We start from the raw sequence: 21,632 nt of genomic DNA, 5'->3' as shown, positions 1-21,632 counted from the left end.
TTCCAATGATTTTGTGGCGGTAGACTACGCCCGCCCCAAGCGCGGCGTGATAAATCGAACCAGGCTTGCGCAATCAAGCCATCACGAGCAGTCTGCCAAGTTCTCTCCTCGCCGCAGCAGGAGCTATCAAAAGATAAACATGCCGCGACGTTATCGCTGAGCAGCATCTTGGCACGCTGCCAAGAAATGAGCTGTGGATGAGACGACCGAAACGGAGTGCGACATGCAAGCGATAACGCTGGCAATTTCTGCCGCGGCGACACAGAAACCTTGCTTTGAGCTGCCGCGGTGGCTCGTACGGCGCAGTTTCAACAAGTTGGAAATTTTTGCTCTGTCGCTGCCGCTCGTCGCTGAGATCGCTTAACACTTGCATGTGAGCGAGCTGTCCTTATCGCTTTTTTTTTTTTTTTTCAAAATTCTCGAGTGCAAAAGTGGAGGGTGGGTTCATTATGAGAGTGAGCTGATTACGCGACAAATACAGTCTCGTTTTTTTCGCATCGTAAGTGCCGTCCCAAGCCGATTTCTGTATATCGAATTATCGATATATCAAACTATTTCGCAGTCCCCTTCGAGTTCGATATATCCGGGTTCGACTGTATCTTATTGCGAAGTTTGTGCGAGATTGGCGATGATATTAGCCAAGAAGATATGAACGCAGCTGCTTTCAGTGCAAGAAATCGACGCAGTGAAAAAGTGATTTGGCTTCTACAGACAGCTAGCATTGCACCATCGACTGCCGCGATTATTATAAAAGACCGAGACAAGATTTTCAAACTTCAGGGAGCATTGAAAATGGGGTCATAAAGAACTTTGATGATTTTTTTTTTTTTTTCACATCAAAGTCCGTACTTTCATCACTCGGTACAATCACGCAAGCAATGAGGTGTTCCAGAAAGTGGAAGGTGTAAGTGCTGTAGTGGTGTAATGCAGTGCGCGGTCGTGTTTGCTGCATGCAGCAGAAGAAAATAATTAATTTCTTCAAATAAATCAGCTTTGAAGTTAGTGCAACATTTTCACTTGAGGTTTTGCTCATCTACACACATGCCTACTGCCAAGGTACGTCATTTTCATACTTAGGTTTGACCACTGGCTTATAATCGCAGATTTTTCATTACAACAATATTTCAAAATAACGAATTATTTTTTGCGGCCCCGCAGGCAGGATTCGTTATATCGAGATTTGACTGTATGGGTAACTCAGGCTAGCTACTCCACACAAGGTTAACCCTCACCGCCAGGAAAAAAAAAGGAAAAACAAGAAAGGAGGAGGAGACAGGACAGTGCCAAGAAAAGAGATAGGAAAGTGAAAGATGAAGGGGAGGACAGGAAAAGGTGACTGACGATTTCCCCAGGGTGGGTCAGCCCGGAAGTGACGTCTATGAAAAGCGTGGGCCAAAGTGGTGTGTTGCCTCCGCCGAGGAGGTCCTAACACTTGGCATCAGCTCAACCACCAGGATCCCCTTTTCCCCAGACCCAGCGATGCCACACACGGCTAAGCGTGGGTGCTCGGGGTCCATGGTGTCGCACTGTACACACAAACACCTGCTTTAACAGCCCCCTGCGGGGGGTTACTGCATTTGAAATTTTGACAAACTGTGGTCATAAAAGACGTTTTTTGGTCAACCGGACATATGCTAACGAGCACCCGTGATGTAAAAAACTGATCAGCAGCGATCACTCACCATCACTGCTTTCCTGCAGTACCTGGGTGCAACAGGGCGAAGCAGCAAAGAAAGCCAACCAGCCAACATACAAGGTGCCCATTCCCACGGAAACATGACTTCATGAGGAGAAACGTGATGGCTTCTTTTGCGGTGCCTTGGAGGTAGAGAGATGAACCGATTCATAACTACAACTACAGTGAAAGCTCGTCCATTCGAAAATTCGAAATACTGCCACAACCGGTGCAGCGTCAAAGGGGAGGGATTGGCGGTCACGGCGGCGGCTGCTTGCTCTTCTCTTCCACGCAACCTCCAAAGCCTGCAACTAAATGCTCATTAATTCGACCCCCGTTAGCTGGAAAATGCAGATAAATATTTGTGTCGTTGCGGTCCCAGCTAATGCCAATGAAAGGCTATGTTTCGATAGGACACGACAGGTCTCCAAATTCAAAATCAAAACATTAAGCAGGAAAAACTTCTTCTTTTCGCGACAGTCATCCATACTTCCACTTATCAGTCAGCAACGAAAGCATGTGGTCTGTTGCGTCGGCTCTTAGCACCGTTCGATTCAAAAGACGTTTCTACTATAACGCGTCCAATAATGTGTGGCAGTAGTCTGCGGCCGCCCAAACATGACATGATAAAGTGAAAACGAGACCTGCAGAACCGGACGGGCACTGGCACTTTGCCAAGTTCTCCCTCCTCTCGTTTCTTTTCCCACTAGAGCTGGCAAACACACCCAGATGTTATCTGTGGGCAGCTTCTTGGCGCACTTCCACGAAATGCGCTGTGGAATGCGACGGCATAAAATGGAGGGACGCGCTAACGAATGCCCTTTCATTTTTGTTTTTTGTTCTTCAAATCCTCAGTGAGAAAAGTGGCGAGTTGGTTCCTTATGCGAGGGGGTCGTTACAAGAGTAAATATGATACTACAGTAAAACCTCGTTAATTCGAACTCTGTTAATTCAAACTTACGGTTAATTCGAACTGACGCTCGGGTCCCGGCATGGCCCTATGTATTTCAATAGGAGAAAACGCCCAATAATTCGAACATGCCAGTATCCACAACGGTTAATTCGAACTAGGAGCCCGTGGCTCACACAGCTCCTCGTAGACAGAAGTCGACCCATACCGTGTACAATGCGCAGAAAGATTACTAAAGACGCAAAAAACAAAATCTTTCAAATCTGCCGAGGTGCGCACTCGACAGTCACAGCGAGCATTCCGGTGCATGCCGTAGCAGGTTTTCGCTGCCGGGTGCCGCCAGGCTAGCCAAGCTCCATCACACCAACGGTCCGGCGCAAGCCGCTGCAGGTTTTGGCTGCACCGCGGTTGCTGGATGAGCTTTTGACAAGCCTTTTTTTCTTTTTCTCCTGCGGTCACGTTGTGTGCACAACGCAGTTGTCGGTGTCGTGCATTTGTTCGTGCCGCGATGGTCCAAGTATTATTGTTTTCGTTGCCTCACCGCTTTACCAGCAACGACTCGATTGTGACAGCCATGGAAAACCACGGTAAATACACGGCAAAGGACCTGAAGACGAAAATGGAGATTTTGAGTGAGGTGGAACGTGGTGTCCTATCCAAGACGGATATAGCCAAAAAGTACATCAAGAAGAGCAAGCTGTCAACGTATCTTAGGAACAAGGAATCGATCAGTGCTGCCTTTCGTAAAGACGTTATGGAGCCCTCTCGCAAAAGGCTACGGACGTCGGCATATCCCGAAGTGGAGAGTGCCGTAATGGCATGGATAAAAGAAGTTCGCAGCCGGAACATTCCGTTAAGCGGGCCCATAATTGCTGCAAAGGCTGCAGTCTTTGCCAGCCAAATGGGCATCAGCGAGTTCGGCGTGTCGGAAGGCTGGCTGTCGCGTTTCAAGGCACGTCACGGGCTGACATTTAGAAACGTTTGTGGGGAGTCAGCTGAAGTCGACAAGGAAACGTGTGAACAGTAGGTCTCCAGTGAACTGAAGGAACTCCTCGCTGATTATGCGCTCAGCGATGTATTTAATGCTGACGAGACGGCGCTGTATTTCAAATTGCTCCCCAACAAGACCGTCACTTACAAAGGCGACACTTGTGCAGGCGGAAAGAGAAGCAAAGAATCACTGTCATGATGTGCGCAAATGCGACGGGCACGGGACGTTGCCGCTTGCTGGTGATCGGCAAGGCAGAGAAGCCTCGCTGTTTTAAAGGCATCAAGACGCCTCCTGTTGATTACACCGCAAACAAAGTCGTGGATGACACGGGAAATTTTCACCGACTGGCTGGGCAAGCTAGACAGGAAATTCGCTGCACAGAACAGGAATGTTCTCATGTTCGTGGACAACTGTACAGTTCATTGTGACATGAGTGGACTGACAGCAATCCACTTGGCATTTTCGCCTAAAAACACGACTTTTGTGCTCCAGCCTATGGATCTTGGAGTTATTCAGAACTTAAAAACGCTATACAGGCGCCACCTCCTAGAGAGACTTCTTTGTTTGGACAGTGGCAAGTCGTACGACATTGATTTGCTTGGAGCTGTCCACATGCTGGCATCATCGTGGAATACCATCAAGCCGGAAACTATCAAAAATTGTTTCCGCAAGTGTGGCTTCGGTGACGCCCCAGAAGCATGCAGCGCGGAGGTAGCGGAGGCTTCGTCTGATGATGACTCCGTTGTGCTCGACCGTGGCTACGCGGCTTTGTCGGAGGGTGTCGCCTTTGAAGCCTACGTTGACGTTGACAACGGTGTGGAGACGTCTGGGCCCTTGAGTGATGAGGATATAATCGCGGCTGCATGTGCTCCACGGGGCTCACGGGTGGCGAACACGGCTGAAAGCGATGAAGAGTCCGACGAAGGCAACGATCCGGTGCCACCCCCTAGTGCATGTGAAGTAGCGTCAGCGCTCGATCTCACTGCACGATACTTCTCCGCCGATGAGAACTCGGATCCTGCGCTGGAACTCTTGGGCAAGCTGCAGTCGATGCTTATGGAGTCGCGGCACAAGAAACGCAAGCAAACGCACATTACAGATTATTTTTCCGTGTAAATAAACATGTTTTGAAGCTCGCTACTCACACGAATGCATTCCGGTTCTTGTTTGCGGCGCATGACTGACCGATTAGTCCCGTTCATTCGCCGTTGCGGCTCGATTGCAAAAATTATCGGAATCACCCTCCGTAAACGTGCAGTAGCGCCTAGCCCTCTTTACTCATGGTAATGAGTCAACATGTGGGCTCGGCCAGCAAGGTGGGCCACGATGGCGCTCATTCCAGTGCCTGACTGTTAATTCGAACTCTGCTTAATTCGAACAATTTTCTCGGCCCCTTCGAGTTTGAATTAACGAGCTTTTACTGTATATTCACCGTAGTGCAAATGGTTCTGGTCAGTATTTTCGAGGCCATATGATATTTTGAACTTTTTCCCAGTCCCATGAAGTTCGAACTAACTACCGTACAGTCAAATCTCGTTACTACGAATACCAGATTAACGAATTTTTCAAATTAACGAATATTTTTAAAATCCCCAACTGATTTTCAATATTTTCAATGTAAAAATATTTCAGTACTACGAATTTCAATATAACGCATATTTCAGATTAACGAACATATTTATTTTTTCCGCTATTATCAAGGAACATCAGTATAACGAATTCGGCTAAAATTAACAGCGCCGCAACTCTCGCGTGAAACAGAAATCGCCGTTTCTGTGTGTACGTCCCATGGGCAGTAGCTATCATCATCGCCATATTTAGCGCCAACTCCTAGCGCCACCGCAAAGCTGTGGTTTAATATCCAATGGCTTAGCAGGCCTAGTGGCCTAGTCGCCTGGCTTTTTCTCTTTGTGTTGTGTGACGTTCGTTGGTCGGACGTTCGTGTTGACGTACGCGCGAACAGGTGTTTTTCGTTGCTGGTGGCCTTACTGCGAAAAGTCCGATGATGAATGCAGCCAACGACGGCGCCAAGAAGAAGCGAAAGCAGTTTTCACTGCAGGAAAAAGTGGACATTTTGCGAGAAATCGACGGAGGAAAAAAACAAATCGACCTCTGCAGGCAGCGTGGCATTGCCCCATCTACCGTCGCGACCATTTTGAAGGATCGTGACAAGGTTACAACCGGGAATCTCAACTTGCTCCTACGAGGAAACGGCTGCGTCTAGGAAACTTTCAGGATGTAGACCAGGCTGTCCTCACGTGGTTTAAAGACGCCAGACTGCAAAACGTTCCCGTGTCTGGCCCAATGCTGCAAGAAAAGGCACGCGAGTTTGCCGATGCACTTGAAATAACTGGGTTTGAAGCAAGTGCGGGCTCGCTTTTCCGTTTCCGTCAAAGGAACGGAATAACTTGGCAGGTAGTGTCAGGTGAGGAAAAGGCAGCTGACAAAGAAACCGCGGATTCCTGGCGGAATGATTGTTTTCGTGAGGTGGCCGAGTCGTACTGTGAAGACGACATTTTCAACGCGGACGAAACCGCGTGTTTTTACCAGCTGCTGCCAGATCGGACGATGCACTTCAAAGGACAGCAGTGCAAAGGAGGAAAAAAGTCTCATCTTCGCTTAACAGTTCTGCTCTGCTGCAATGCAACAGGCACGAAGAAGATTAAACCGCTCGTCATCGGCAAGTATGCGAAGCCTCGCTGCATGAAGAATGTCATGTCGACACCGTACGACTACCGTGCGAACAAACGTGCCTGGATGACCAGAGAATTGTTCTCCGAGTGGCTCATCAAACTCGATGATCAAATGAGGAAGGATGACAGAAAAATTCTTTTGGTTGTCGACAACTGCTCTGCGCACATCGTGAATGTTCGCCTGACACACGTTCGCCTAGAATTTCTGCCGCCAAACAACACATCTTTGCTGCAACCGCTAGATCAAGGCATTATTAAGAGTGTGAAGGCAGAATTTCGTAAGCGCCTTGTACAGCGGCTGATTATCAGTCTGCGCCTGAAGCAGCCAACTGTAGTTAACATTCGCCAGGCAGCGGAAATGTTCACGGGATCTTGGTGGAATTTGAAGGCGTCTACCATCAGCAACTGCTGGCGGAAAGCAGGGCTTGTCAAAGCGCCTGTGCATCAAGACGACCTGGAGATGAATGACAACGGCCCGGAAGACCTGTGGACCGAGGTTGAGAAACTGCTGCCCGGGGTCTCTTCTTCGACGACTACGTGGAAAGCGACAGCACAGCACTAACGTCGGCGGAGTTGACGACCGAAGACATCATTGACGGCGTTCGCGACGTGTCCAGTGACGATGACAACCCGACGGAAGAGAACTGTGGATCACTGAACACCGATGAAGATGAGACCATAACGCACTTGGACGTTTTGATCCACATGAACAAAGTCCGCACTTTCATCGCTCGGTGTAGTGATGTGCCCGATGAGGTGTTGCGAAAAGTTGAAAGTGTAGAGGCATTTCTGTTGGCAGAAAATAACAGATTTCTTTAAATAAATCGCTTTTGAAGTGAGTGCAACATTTTCATTTGAGCGCTCTCTTGTCTCTACACGTGTTTACTGGCAAGGTAAGTCATTTTTGTTCCTAGGCTTGACCACAGGTTCATAACCAGAGGTTTTTCATTACAACGACATTTCAAAATAACGAACGATTTTCGGCGGTCCCGCGTGATTCGTTATATCGAGATTTGACTGTATTTGCACGATTCTAGCATGCACCTTTTTTTTCCAAAAACAAGCGTTCAAAAATACATGCGCGTTACTATCGACTCAAAACGCAAAAAAGAACTCCAAACCAAAACGAAGCAGCTCAATGAACGATAGCCAGCCGCATTGCCATCGGTATCAGCAAGCCGTTTTGAGCCGGATCCATCTATGAGCGAATCCAGCGTTTCAATCGCCATTTTTCGCAAACGTTTCGTTTCGCTGGTGTACCCAGAAGCTGCGTTGGATTCGTGCATTCACCCACAGCACAAAGACAAGATGGAAAGGCAACAACGCTTTCATTATGAGGTGTCAATTAAGCGAAAAGTAATCCTGTTAGCAGAAGAAGAGGGGAACCGGGCAGCGTCCCGTGCATTAGCTATCCCGGAAACATGCGTTCCCGATGACCATTTGTGGTTGGTGGACAGTGAAAAAGAGCTTTCTTCTGACTCTGACGCGAGTAGACTATGATGTTCCCATCTAGTGGTTGTGTTTGTGTGTTCCGATTTGTGTTCTTGAGTTCCATTAAATGTTTTAGGCAACTTTCAGACGCTTGTTGACTGTGTCATTCAGTGTGCCCAGTCGGTGGCAAGTTATTTTCGTGGTTTCTGAGCCTTATATATTACTGCGCGTTACAATCGGGGGCGCGTTAGAATCGTGCAAATATGGTAGCTTTTACTGTATTCGCTTGCCTAAGAGCGGGCCAAATCTGGGGAAGCACATGAGCAAAAGCGTGGCGACTGTAAGCCATCGCGATGGCTTTTCCACATGGCACCGGTGTAAGGGGGCGAAGCATCCAGGAACAATTAACAAGGTGATCCCAGCTCGTCATTCCTTCTACGAACCAGATCTGTTGCTAAATCTCTTCCCTTAGGACAACAAGAATGCAGAATAATTCTGCGAAAGCTAAGAAAGGACCTGTGCATACGTTATGTCTATAAATGCTAATCTACACTTCATACAGTGAGTCTCAATTCTAATTGCCTTTGTACCTCATTCAGCCATTATTTTTAATATTAGGCAGTTCGGATCATACATTTGTTTCAGACATTTTTTTTTTAAGCGCATCAAGGTTTTACAGTACATACATGCATACAAGCCAGATTCATCATCTCGAAAAAGCAGGGTATCCCACCAACATAATCAACAGTGTAACAGCAAGTCTACTTCAAAAAGCAAAAAGAAACGGCAGTAAGAAAGCCTCGAACTATGCCTCGGCCAAGACAGCAGGTTCAAGTCATCCCGTATCTGCACAAAATCTCGCATAACCTGAAGAATATTGGCAACAAGAATGACATAGCGGTGCTCTTTTCCATGCCTACTAAGCCAAGTGTTTGTACCGCTCTGAGCAAGAAACGCGAGCAATGTGAAAAAAAGCATGGTGCTAGGTTCATCGAATGCTCCACCAATTTTGTGTACAGCTTGCCTCTCACTTATGGATGTGCTTATATTAGACAGACAGGTAGAGGCGTCAATGACCAAATCATTGAACATAAGAGGAATGTAGAAAGTAAAAATGTGGCAACCAGTACGACCATATTGCCACACCACTGCCCATCTTCTAGTGCCACCAAGTGGCCGAATGCCTTGGCGGGTGGCTGAGCGTCGTCCTCGTCCGTCTCGAGCTTCGCTTGATTAAAAAAAGGGCAGCCCGGTTGTTCTTCTGTTTGCTACGTGTGTTGGTGACATTTGGTGGAGGTGCGGGGTAAGATCCCATGTACGTTGCCCCCGAAGACGTCAGTGACGCTGCCCATCGACGCTCAGACGCCACTCCCGTCCATAAAGCGAGCCGTCGCCTCCGATGCCAACAACCTGAGTTCGAACCACTGACCACACCGCTGCGAGCCATGACATCTACGACGGGCAGCCAGACAAGTCAGCATTCCAGCAACGCCCCACCGTACGTCCTTCTCGCACCTCGATCACCGCCATCATTCCACGGTGACCGGTTCGAGGATGTCAAAGACTGGTTGGCCACTTTCGACCGTGTGGCCGCATTCAACCAATGGGACGACGAGCGGAAGCTAATGAATGTGTACTTCGCGCTGCAAGACTCGGCCAAAGCGTGGCTGGAGAACCACGAGACGTCCTTTGTCAAATGGGCCGTCTTTCGCCGTGAGTTGCTCACAATGTTCAGCTCGAGTACGCATAACGAAAACGCAGAGATAGCAATCCGTTCGAGGTCTCAGCAGTCAAATGAGAGCGTGGCCATGCTTGTCGAGGACATGACGCGACTTTTCAATCGGGCCGACACTACCATGCCTGAGGCAACGAAAGTATGGCACCTCATGCGCAGGGTGAAGGAACAGTTGTTCGCTGGCCTCATTCGTGACCCTCCAAGAACTGTCGCAGATTTCGCGAGAGAAGCTATGAGCATGGAACGTTCACTGCAGGAACGCTGTACACAATACGGCCGTCAGGCAAGCGTAGCGGCCACACCCTACTGCGCGTCCGTGCCAGCAGCTAGGGACGAAGCATTGTTCGCGAAGAACTGCAGAACCTCCACTTGAATGCACCACCTGCAGTGAATTATTCTACCGGACACGTCATTCGTGATGAAATCCGGCGAGCGGTGCAGCCACCACCAGCACCACAACCAGAGCCATGCATTATAACGTATAGTGATGTCCTACGTCGACCTGCCCCCGAGCCACATTCACTCCGCCCCGTTGCCGGACCACCGCCTCACTACCTGCGCCCCGTTGAGCAGCAACAAGATCTGCGCCCCGTCGAGCCGCAGCAAGACCAGCGTCCCGCCATCAGCAAGGCGCACTTGTGGCGCACACCCAACAGACGGCCGCTCTGTTATCACTGCGGCGAGCCTGGCCACATTCTACGCAATTGCCCATACCGGAGAATGGGCTTAAGAGGATTTCCACCGAACGCGCCTCGACCTCGCTATGGAGAAAGACCACAGGAGATTGAGGAATACCTGGCTGCTAACGAGATGCACCCGACGTCACCGCAACGGCAGCCGCGATCGTCATCCCCGAGGCGTTCTGCGTCACCCAGTCGATACTCCTCCTCTGGGCAATTCAGAGGCACGTCCCCTCACCGGGAAAACTAAACACGGCGACCTCCGGGGGTGAGGCCGCCGCTACGTCTCAGATTAAACAGCCTCCACCCGACGATTTGACGCGACGGCCCAAGCGGCAACGACCCGATCCGACGAACTTGCCGACGTGCTGCGAACGCACTGTTTCCGAGGAAATTTTGTAACCGCCGACAGTTGGGATGTGACCGCACTTGTGGATACCACCGCCGATTTTTCCGTCATGAGCAGCCAGCTAGCAACGACACTCCGTAAGGTTCTGACGCCTTGGTCTGGGCCAATGATGCGCACAGCCGGTGGCCATGTCATGACGCCGATTGGCACGTACACTTGCCGCATAGAGATCTGCTGTTTTACTTTCACTGGCACCTTTGCTGTATTAAAAGACTGCTGTAAAGATCAGATTCTAGGCATGGACTTTCTGCAAGAGTATGGTGCTGTTATAGACCTTCGGGAGCAGCTCGAGGTATTGTTTTCAACCAAGCGAGCCGTTGATAGCAACACGGACTTCCGGAAAACGATGTTGCGCGTCTCTGACGATCACATAACAATCCCTCCGAGAGCGAGCAAGTTCGTCACAGTCAAATGTGATCAGAGCACCGACAGGCATGCCATTGCCAAAGCTAACATGTCACTGCTTCTCACTCGACAAGTTTGTGTAGCTCGGGGCCTTGTCGAACTTGTCCGCGGGCAAGCCGAAGTGTTAGTGACAAACTTCACGTGTGAACCCCAACATTTGACGGCGAACACGACGGTCGCTTATTTTGAAGAACTTGGAGAATGTACAGGCCAGTACGCTTTATCCAACACATCAGACCTCGACAATGCGACGTCTACAGCCATTCAGACCGATTTGAACCCACACCTCTTGCCCAGTCAGAAACGCTGCATAGAGAACCTTGTCAATTCGTTCCGCGATTGTTTTGCATCAACCTCCAAGGTCCGACAGACGCCACTAACAAAGCACCGAATTATAGTTGCCGACGACCAACGTCCACTATGCCAGCGTCCTTACCGGGTGTCTTCAAAAGAACGTGAAGCCATCCGCCGCCAAGTAACAGAAATGCTCCAAGACGACGTTATCCAGCCGTCGTCGAGCCCGTGGGCTTCGCCTGTTGTCCTTGTCGCGAAGAAGGATGGAACCTTGAGGTTCTGCGTGGATTATAGATGCCTCAACAACGTCACAAAAAGGATGCGTACCCTCTGCCGCGCATAGACGACTCCCTCGATCGCCTTCACCATGCCACTTATTTTTCGTCACTTGACCTCCGCAGTGGATATTGGCAAATAAAGGTTGACGAGCAAGACCGTGAGAAGACCGCTTTTATTACGCCGGACGGTTTGTATGAGTTTAAAGTGCTTCCGTTTGGCCTGTGCTCGGCCCCTGCCACATTTCAACGAATGATGGACACCATACTCTCTGGCCTGAAGTGGCAGTCATGCCTCGTATATCTCGATGACGTAATTTTCTCGGACATGTTCGAATAGCACCTGAAACATTTGCGCGCTGTTTTCAAGGCAATCCGATCTGCTGGTCTCTCTCTAAAACCCGAAAAATGCCACTTCGCTTTTAATGAGCTGAAATTTCTCGGCCACATTGTCAGCGCTCGAGGTGTTAGCCCAGACCCAGAAAAGACGGCCGCTGTCGCTTCATTCCCCAAACCAGGAGATAAACGAAGCTTGCGTCGATTTCTCAGCCTCTACGCGTGCTATCGTCGCTTTGTTCACAATTTCTCCAAGATCGCTGAGCCTCTGACCCACCTGACAAAAGACGCCGAACCGTTTGTTTGGGGCCCCGACCAGGAACAAGCCTTCACGGAACTCAAGTCCTGTCTCCAATGTACACCTATACTTGGTCACTTCGACGAAGAGGCTGACACGGAACTGCACACGGATGCCAGTAACATTGGCCTCGGTGCGGTCCTTGTTCAGTGGCAGGACGGTGCAGAACGCGTCATTTCTTACGCCAGTCGCATTTTGTCCCGTTCTGAAGTTAACTATTCAACTACGGAAAAGGAGTGCCTCGCTGTTGTGTGGGCAGTCATGAAATTTCGACCGTACTTGTACGGTCGTCCGTTTCGTGTCGTGAGCGACCATCACTCACTGTGTTGGCTGGCAAATCTGAAAGATCCATCGTGTCGCCTTGCTCGATGGAGTCTTCGGCTGCAAGAATTTGACGTTACTATCATGCACAAGTCCGGCAAGAAACACAGTGATGCTGACTGTCTGTCACGCGCCCCTACTCCCTGCCACACGGACGGCTGCGACGACGATACCGTGTTGGCTGGCAAACCTGAAAGATCCATCGTGTCGGCTTGCTCGATGGAGCCTTCGGCTGTAAGAATTTGACGTTACTATCATGCACAAGTCCGGCAAGAAACACAGTGATGCTGACTGTCTGTCACGCGCCCCAACTCCCTGCCACACGGACGGCTGCGACGACGATACCGCTTTCCTCAGTGTTATCACGTCGTCCACCTTAGCCCGAAAGCAGTGGGCCGATTCTGAACTTTTGCCCTTCATCGAATACCTCGAAGGAACCGTGTCATCTCCTCCTCAGTTCTTCAGGCGCGGACTGTCGTCATTTTGCTTGCGCGATGGTGTGCTCTACAAGAAGAACTACAGTCCAACAGAAACTGTTTATCTGCTAGTAGCACCCACCACGCTTCATGACGAAGTTCTTCGTGCGTGCCACGACGACCTTTCTTCCGGCCATCTCGGTTTTTCTCGCACATTAGCACGGATACGCCAAAAGTACTACTGGCCCAGGCTAGCTGCCGTTGTGCACCGCTACGTCCGTACCTGCCGTGAGTGCCAGCGGCGGAAGACACCACCCATTAAACCAGCTGGCCTCCCGCAGCCTATCGATCCCCTGAAATTCCCATTTCAACAGGTCGGCATGGACTTACAGGGCCCATTCCCGAAGTCCTCCATGGGTAACAGGTATATAGCGGTTGCCACTGACTACCTCAGCCGCTACTGTAAGACCAAGGCCATTCCCCGTGGTACTGTAGAGGAAGTTGCGCATTTCTTCATTCATAACATTGTAATCCGTCACGGCGCCCCAACAGTCGTCTTAACTGATAGGGGAACCTCGTTTACGTCGGCACTCACGAGCGAGGTCCTTCGACTCAGTGGCACCACCCACCGCAAAACAACTGCCTATCATCCTCAAACTAATGGACTAACTGAGCGGCTTAACAAGACAATTGCCGACATGATTTCCATGTATGTAGACGACGATCATGGGAACTGGGACCGAATTCTGCCGTACATCATGTTCGCATACAACACTGCGCTCCAGGAAACCACACGCTTCACTCCATTTCATTTGGTCCATGGTCGCGAACCTTTGACTATGCTGGATGCCATGCTTCTTCTGGATTCTGCTCCCTCCACTATCGTGGGGGCTGACCAATTTATTCGTGATGCAGAAGCCGCACGCCAACTTGCCCGACAGCGAATTCGGCACCAACAAGTACACGACGCCCAGCGTTACAACCTGCGACACCGAGAGGTGACATATATACACCCAGCGATCAAGTCTGGGTTTGGAGCCCAATACGGATGCGAGGGCGCTCTGAAAAGCTTCTGCGCCGTTACTTTGGACCCTACGAGATGCTCCGTCGCCTCAGCGCGGTGAACTACGAGGTGTTACCACAAGGCACTGTCCGCTCCTCTCGGCATCCGAAGTCTGAAATAGTTCACGTCGCCAGAATGAAGCCTTATTACAATCGTTAAACAATTTTAGGGTCTAAACCAGAGCCAGAGACTCCCGTATAACTTGCCCCCCCCCCCCCCCCCCCCTTTCTAGTGTTCCCTTACGTTTGCGGCATCGGGTCGATGCCTCTTGGAAGGGGGGCAATGCCACACCGCTGCTCATCTTCTAGTGCCACCAAGTGGCCGAATGTCTTGGCGGGTGGCTGAGCGTCGTCCTCGTCTGTCTCGAGCTTCGCTTGATTAAAAAAAAGGGCAGCCCGGTTGTTCTTCTGTTTGCTACGCGTGTTGGTGTCAATATGTCTCTCACAAATGCAAACCTGTGTGTAAGAGCACTACCATTCTTGCACATGCCAAACCAAAGTGCACAGGGGGATCATTGAGGCCTTTTTAATAACGAAATGTGGTGAAAAATGTGTTCAACTTCTTTAACACTCCTACCCAAAGAGCTAGCCTTTTTAGAAGGAAATGTGTGACCTGCCGTATCCCTTGCTATAACGCTTATACAGTCGAACCCGGTGTTATATCGAACCCGGATATATCGAATTTTGGTTATATCGAACTCACGAAATGTCCCCTAGAAAATCCCATGTAAAAGTATAGGAAAGCCGCGTCATATATCGAACTCAATTTCACTGGTCGTTCGATATATCAAACTCCGCACCACGCTCTGGAAAGTGTGCCTTCCCCAAAGACGATCGCATTACCCTTGGCCGTTTGCCGCGCGACGTTTTCAAGCCACGCGCGGAAGGAATGAGAGGGGGACAGTTCGGCGACGGCTGGTCTGGGCAGCGCCGCGCCCATTCCCCAAAGGCGCACGCATCTGCACCAGTTGTTTCCCGCGCGCCAACACATGACGTTTGCAAGCCATGTGCGTGGGTGTGCCCATTCTTTTGCCGAGCTCTCTCCTTCAGCACGCGCAACGCATGCGCCAAGCCAGCTCAGCCCGTTTTCAGAAAGACGTTGGACACTTTCTCCAGCGTGTGTTGCGAACCCTCTCTGCGTGCGGCGGCGGACGTGGCTATAGCGCCTGCGGATGTTAAGAAGCGGCAGTTCTCTGTTTTTTTTTGTTTGTTTGCTTGTTTTTTGCGAGAGTCATCCTTTCTTATCGTTGTGCTGTACGCGCGGCGCAGCGTAAGATATGGCAGCTGCGGACGTTAAGAAGCGGCGGGGTTTTTTTTTTTTTTTTTTGCGGGGATGTTTATTTATTGTTTTTTATCCTTGCATGTATGAATCAGCGAGAGCACGCGGTCAGCTGCTGCGATCATGACGTCCGCCCCAAGCGCGCGCGGCGTGATAAATCGAACCGGGCTTGTGCAATCAGGCCATCACGGGCACTCTGCCAAGTTCGCTCCCCGCCACCCCTGGAGCTATCAAAAGATAAACGCGCCCTGACGTTATCGCTGCGCAGCATCTTGGCACACTGCCAATGAGCTGTGGATGAGACGACCGAAACGGAGTGACGCACGCCATCGACATCCAAGCGAAAATGTTCGCGATTTCTGCCGCCGCGGCGACACAGAAACCTTGTTTTGAGCTGCCGCGGTGGCTCGAGCAGCGAGAGGGACGCAGTTCCAACAAGTTTGAACATTTTTGCCCTGTCGCTGCCGCTCGTCGCTGAGATCGCTCAGTCGCTTGCATGTGAGCGAGCTGGCCTTAACGCTTTTTTTTTTTTTTTAAATTCTCGAGGGCAAAAGTGGAGGGTGGGTTCATTATGCGAGTGGGTTGATTACGCGACAAATACGGTATCGTTTTTTCGCATCGTAAGTGCCGTCACAAGCCGATTTCTGTATATCGAGTTATCGATATATCGAACTATTTCGCGATCCCCTTCGAGTTCGATATATCCGGGTTCGACTGTACTTCTTGCTACAGCTAAGGAGCAGTTCTTACTGATAAGCAACTCAGGGAGCAGAGAGGCGATGGGAAATACAAATTTATCAAAATGGTGCAAATGGCAGATCTGCACGACCACTGCTTCTGGCAAGTGAAACAGCAGGCACATTCTTTGTGCGAGTGCATCTACTACGCGAGTAAATATGGTACATAATCTGCAAAACAGATTAACTGTGGTTTACTAAACTGGGAGAGCAGATGCCATGGGAAAAAAAAAGTAGTCTAGGATCGCATGTAACCCAGCAAAAGTGTGCAGGTAGAACATCTGCAAAGTCAGACTGTATAAGAGTGGCGCCAAACGTGAGTGCCTTTAGATCACAGGAAATGGGTTTTGTACCGCAATGGACTTCATCAAGCTCATGACAATGACTACGCTCAAATACAAAAATAAATAGTATTACCGCTGATCATCAGGATTCTTGTCTTTGCTGAATGCATCCTCATTGCGCTGACGATAGGTTTTCCTGCAAGGAATTTGAAAGTGCATAGTTTAAGTACGCCTTCCACGATACTAGGTTCAAACGTGAACACACTGAACTCTTAAACAGGGAGATACAGGATAAACAGAAATCGAACTGTCATTCATGTGATTCAGGATACTTACAAGCAGCATGCATATTTTTTGTGCAGCACGCACTCAGTTAATAACTGTACACCAAAATCCTACACTGTTCACCGGATGTTTACCAAACCGCACTGCAAGCTGCTGCTGAGAACCATTGTTCTGATAGGACACTCCAAAAAATTTTTCTGTGCTACATATTGTTTTCTTTTTCTAATTCTTCACTTTTTCACAGCAAAGGCAAACCCACTTACTAATTTACATCATGCAAGGTGATGCACTGAAAATAAATCAGTCACCGTGCAGTGCGTGGCCTTCGGAAAATCTCTTGAAGCACCGAGAGAAGTCCCCGCTGAGCGTCCTTCTGGCCCACAGTGGCTGCGCGCACATCTGTTAGTGTCAGCTGCTTCTTACGGCCATGGAAAAACTGCACAGAAAGCCACAGGTGACAGTACTGCGCCCAGGTCACTTTCCCACTAACTACGCTACTAGACAGAGACAAGTCTGTTGACATAGCTGGTGGCTGCATACAAGCGGGCTTCTCAGACTTACCTGGAGTGTAGAAAGACAAGATCGCACATCATTTCCTGCCTTCTCGCACAATGCAGCCACAGCTATATGGTCCCCTTTCATTCGCTCCCTCTGCATCACCTGCAAGCAGAGGAAGGTATACCGAACACCATTTTCTTACTCTTGGCTTTTGCTTTGCCCTCATTTGCAAACCACGAACTTGCTATAAGCAGATGCAAATACCTGCAATAACCTGCAGTACACTGTCATATGAAACAGAGCACAGCACAATTCAGTCGTCATGTTGTGACTTTGTGTGAGTACGGACAAGTCCTTACCGGGCTAACAACAGCTGGACTAGCACTCACTTTCCTAGCTTCTGTCAGGTAACAATTACTGGCATACAAAGATGAACTCACAAACCTGCTGCGTACGTTGATGCAATGCAAAAGCATTCATCTAAATGCTTTAGTGGTAATAAACCTTGCAAAGCCCCAGGTTCCTTTAGAATTAGTTGCATTATTACAGTCGACAAAAGTAGAGGTGTGCAAATATTAAAAATTCCAAAGTGCGTTCAAATATTTTTCAATGCAGTAATTGCCACCCGATTCGAATTGTACAGCAAGTTCACTTTCTAACCTCTTAAACTTTCAGAAATCAGAAATTTCTAGCTCACCTAAACCAGCAGCAAAACTTTGTGACACCTCCCCATGACAGCCCATTTGCACCTGTTGCACGAGTTAAACTGCCCTCTCGCCAATGAAGCAACTACCAGCTCGCAGAAAAAGCGTCAGTGGGTGCAATAATGTGCTGGTGACCATCCAGGGCCACAACCGCATGACCGCTCTATGCTTGAGGCTCGCAAAATGAAGCACAGTACCACACGGCCCATCAATGTGTCTAGCCGCCATGCAGTCTACAACTGGCAGTGAGCCCCACTAAATGGTAATACGACTGCATTTGGGTAGTTCAAGTGGAATACTCAAGGGTTAAGCGGGTTACATGCTGCCACGAACGCCAAGTTCATGAAGACGAATGGACAGAATGATCCCGTCGCTTCCGGGTCCGCTTCACAAGCCATAATGCTGTGTTTTTCCAGCAGTGCTGTAACTAGTCATTAATCAACTGCTGACGTCAAAGAGGAATCCAACCTAAAACGCTTTACAGTGGCATTCAGTGAACTTCCATTATGTCCATGTGAGCATTAAGTCAAACTGCAATATTTATCTTACTTTGCTGTCTTCCAATGATTTGTGATCTGGATGTTAGTGTAAAAAATATTGAGTCTACAAAATAAGGTTTATGGCTCCTGCTACTGCAAGGTTCCCCCCTCCTTATCTAAAGGGGAAGCTGGCCTTAGGAAAAACAAATTATTAGCAATGAAGTTACACCGATAAAATTTTGAAAGAGCATGTATTTTTGCAAGCTTGTTCTAGACATACCATTCAAGTCTATGTAAAAGTCATTCTGCCCTTACATAATGCAGTCGAATCCCAGATATATCGAATTTTGGTTATATCGAACTAACAGAATATCCCCTTGAAAATCCCATGTAAAAGTATAGGAAAGCTGCGTTGTATATCGAACCCAATTTCACCCGTCGTTCGATATATCGAACTCCGCACCACGCATTGGACGGTGCGCCTTCCCCAAAGACAATCGCATCATCGCCCGTTTGCCGCGTGACGTTTTCAAGCCACGCGTGGAAGAAATGAGAGGGCACAGTTCGGCGACGGCTGGTCTAGGGCAGCGTCGCGCCCTTTTCCCAAAGGCGCCTGCATCTGCTGTGATATCTGCCCCGCGCCAGCACATGACGTTTGCAAGCCAAGTGCGTGAAGGAACGAGAGGGAGCCAATGTAGCCTTGGCGTTCAGGAGAGAGGAAAAACGCAATAGAACGAAGCGCAAGGGTGTTCCCACTCTTCTGCTGAGCTTTATCTCTCCCTTTCCCGGTCCTTGTTCGCAGCAGCACGCACTACGCATGCGTGGACAAGCCAGCTCAGCCCGTGGCAGACGCTTTCTCCAGTGTGTGTTGTGAACCTTCAGCGCGCGGCGGCTGACGTGTGATGCGCATCCATCGAACCAGGCTTGTGCAATCAAGCCATCACGGGCACTCTGTCAAGTTCGCTCCCTGTCACCGCTGGATCTATCAAAAGTATCCTCAAAAGATAAACACGCCATGACGTTATCGCTGCGTAGCATCTTGGCATGCTGCCAATAAATGAACAGTGGATGCGATTCCGACGACCTCCGGCGCTGCATGGTTATACACACAAACAATACACACACAAGGTTTATAATGTAACCCCACGTTTTTTTTTTTTTGTGAAGCTTTCTTCTTCGTACCACAAAAACAGGCAGTTGGTAGCAAGCGCATCATCTGTGTTAACGCCTTGGTTTAATGCTCTTGTGTGTGTATTGTTTTTGTGTGTAACCATGTAGCGCCGGAGGTCGTCGGGGTCGTATAGCCAACTAGCCCGCTCGCAAGTACTACTGAGTGGATGCGATGGTTGAAACGGAAAAAAGCGCCTCCAAAGTTTTTTTTTTTTCTCAAATTGCTGGGAGTAAAAGTGGGGGGTGGGTTCATTATGCGACAGGGTTGATTACGCGACAAATACAGTATCATTTTTCATGATCACAAGCGGCGCCTCAAGCCGATTTCTGTATATCTAAATTATCGATATATCGAACTTTTTCGCGATCCCCTTCGAGTTCGATATATCCGGGTTCGACTGTATATACAGTCGCACCTGGATATATCGAACTCGAAGGGGATCGCGAAAAAGTTCGATATATCGATAATTCGATATACAAAAATTGGCTTGTGACGGCACTTACGATGCAAAAAAACGATACCGTATTTTCCGCGTAATCAACCCACTCGCATAATGAACCCACCCTCCACACTTGCACCGAGATTTTGAAAAAAAAAAAAAAATGCGTTAAGACCAGCTCGCTCACATGCAAGCGATTGAGCGATCTCAGCGACGAGCGGCAGCGACAGAGCGAAAAATTTCCAACTTGTGGGAACTGCGTCCCGCTGGCCGCTCGAGCCACCGCGGCAGCTCAAAACAAGGTTTCTGTGTCGCTGCGGCAGAAAATCGTGAGCGTTTTCGCTTGCATGTCGATGGCACGCATCACTCCGTTTCGGTCGTCGCACCCACAGCTCATTTCTTGGCAGCGTGCCAAGATGTTGCGCAGCGATAACGTCAGGGCGCGTTTATCTTTTTATAGCTCCTCCGGTGGCGGAGAGCGAACTTAGCAGAGTGCCCGTGATGGCTTGATTGCACAAGCCTGGTTCGATTTATCACGCCGCGCTTGGGGCGGGCGTCATGATCGCAGCAGCCAGCGGCGTGCTTCCGTTGATTCATACATGCAAAGATAAACGGCTCCCGCCAAAAAAAAAAAAAAAAAAGCCTGCCGCTTCTTAACGTCCGCAGCCGCCATATCTTACACTACGTCGCGCGTACAGCACAACGATAAGAAAGAATGACTCTCGCAAAAAAAAAAAACACACAGAGAGAGCTGCCGCTTCTTAACGTCCGCAGGCGCCATAGCCACGTCAGCCGCCGCGCGCGCAGAGGGTTCGCAACACACGCTGGAGAAAGCGTCCCACGTCTGTCTGAAAACAGGCTGAGCTGGCTTGGCGCATGCGTAGCGCGTGCTGAAGGAGAGAGCTCGGCAAAAGAATGGGCACACCCACGCACATGGCTTGGAAACGTCAAGTGTTGGCGCGCGGGAAACGATAACTGCAGATGCGCGCGCCTTTGGGGAATGGGCGCGGCGCTGTCCAGAACTGTCCCCTCTCATTCCTTCCGCGCGTGGCTTGAAAACGTCACGCGGCAAACGGCCAAGGGTGATGCGATCGTCTTTGGGGAAGGCGCACTTTCCAGTGCGTGGTGCGGAGTTCGATATATCGAACGACCGGCGAAATTGAGTTCGATATATGACGCGGCTTTCCTATACTTTTACATGGGATTTTACATGGGATTTTACTTTTACATGGGATAGAACACTGTGCATACTAATTAGGCATTGTTTGAAAATGACCCGTCAAACATCAATCTCAATCTTTCAATGCAGTGCTGCACTCATGAAAACAACGAATATTTGATAAAAATTATTTCTGCAAGTGCATGTTTTACATCTGTTCATCTGTAGACATAGTTTGTAACTGCACCGAAGACAACTGAGTGCCATAGCAACATACTTGTACAGCAAATCCCACGATTGACTGCACTGCGAGTGTCGTATCGAAGCCCTACAAATGAAAATAATAGGTTTACTCGATTTGGCTGAACTAGCTGCACTAGTTCATTGAGTGCAGCACCTTGGTAATCGTTTTTCCAGTGCAGCGCTTGACCCGTGCACCTTACTATTTCTATTGCAAAGGTGCAGATCTAGTTCAGCGCGAGTTCGCCAAATCTCTGAACTGACCGGATGCCAAGTGCAGCGAGTGCAGCAAACGTGCAGCGGTGGCGCCAGTGTTGCGCTGCACCTGAACTAAACCTGAATTAGCTGAACTAGTGAACTAGTGCTGCACGCTCTCGGCACCCCCTTGGATCCTGCCAGAACTGGTGCAGAAAGTGCAGCCAAATC

The 21,632-nt window shown here is 49.4% G+C and overlaps 1 protein-coding gene across 1 annotated transcript in view; it reads right to left on the bottom strand.

The window, feature by feature from the left end:
- The window catches only part of cutlet (chromosome transmission fidelity protein 18 homolog), a 163,385-nt gene that overhangs the window by 77,202 nt on the left and 64,551 nt on the right, over positions 1-21,632 (bottom strand). Inside the window, exons 12-14 of the mRNA XM_084585871.1 lie at positions 17,078-17,176; positions 16,825-16,952; positions 16,365-16,427 (exon numbers count right to left, since the gene is read on the bottom strand). Of these exons, the coding sequence (XP_084441997.1) occupies positions 16,365-16,427; positions 16,825-16,952; positions 17,078-17,176 (290 nt within the window). The remainder of the gene's footprint in view (positions 1-16,364; positions 16,428-16,824; positions 16,953-17,077; positions 17,177-21,632) is intronic.

Source organism: Amblyomma maculatum, unplaced genomic scaffold (genome assembly GCF_055883805.1).
Source record: "Amblyomma maculatum isolate TAMU_Amacu unplaced genomic scaffold, ASM5588380v1 scaffold_13, whole genome shotgun sequence".
NCBI lineage: Eukaryota > Metazoa > Arthropoda > Arachnida > Ixodida > Ixodidae > Amblyomma > Amblyomma maculatum.
This window is presented reverse-complemented; position numbering and strand designations above follow the sequence as displayed.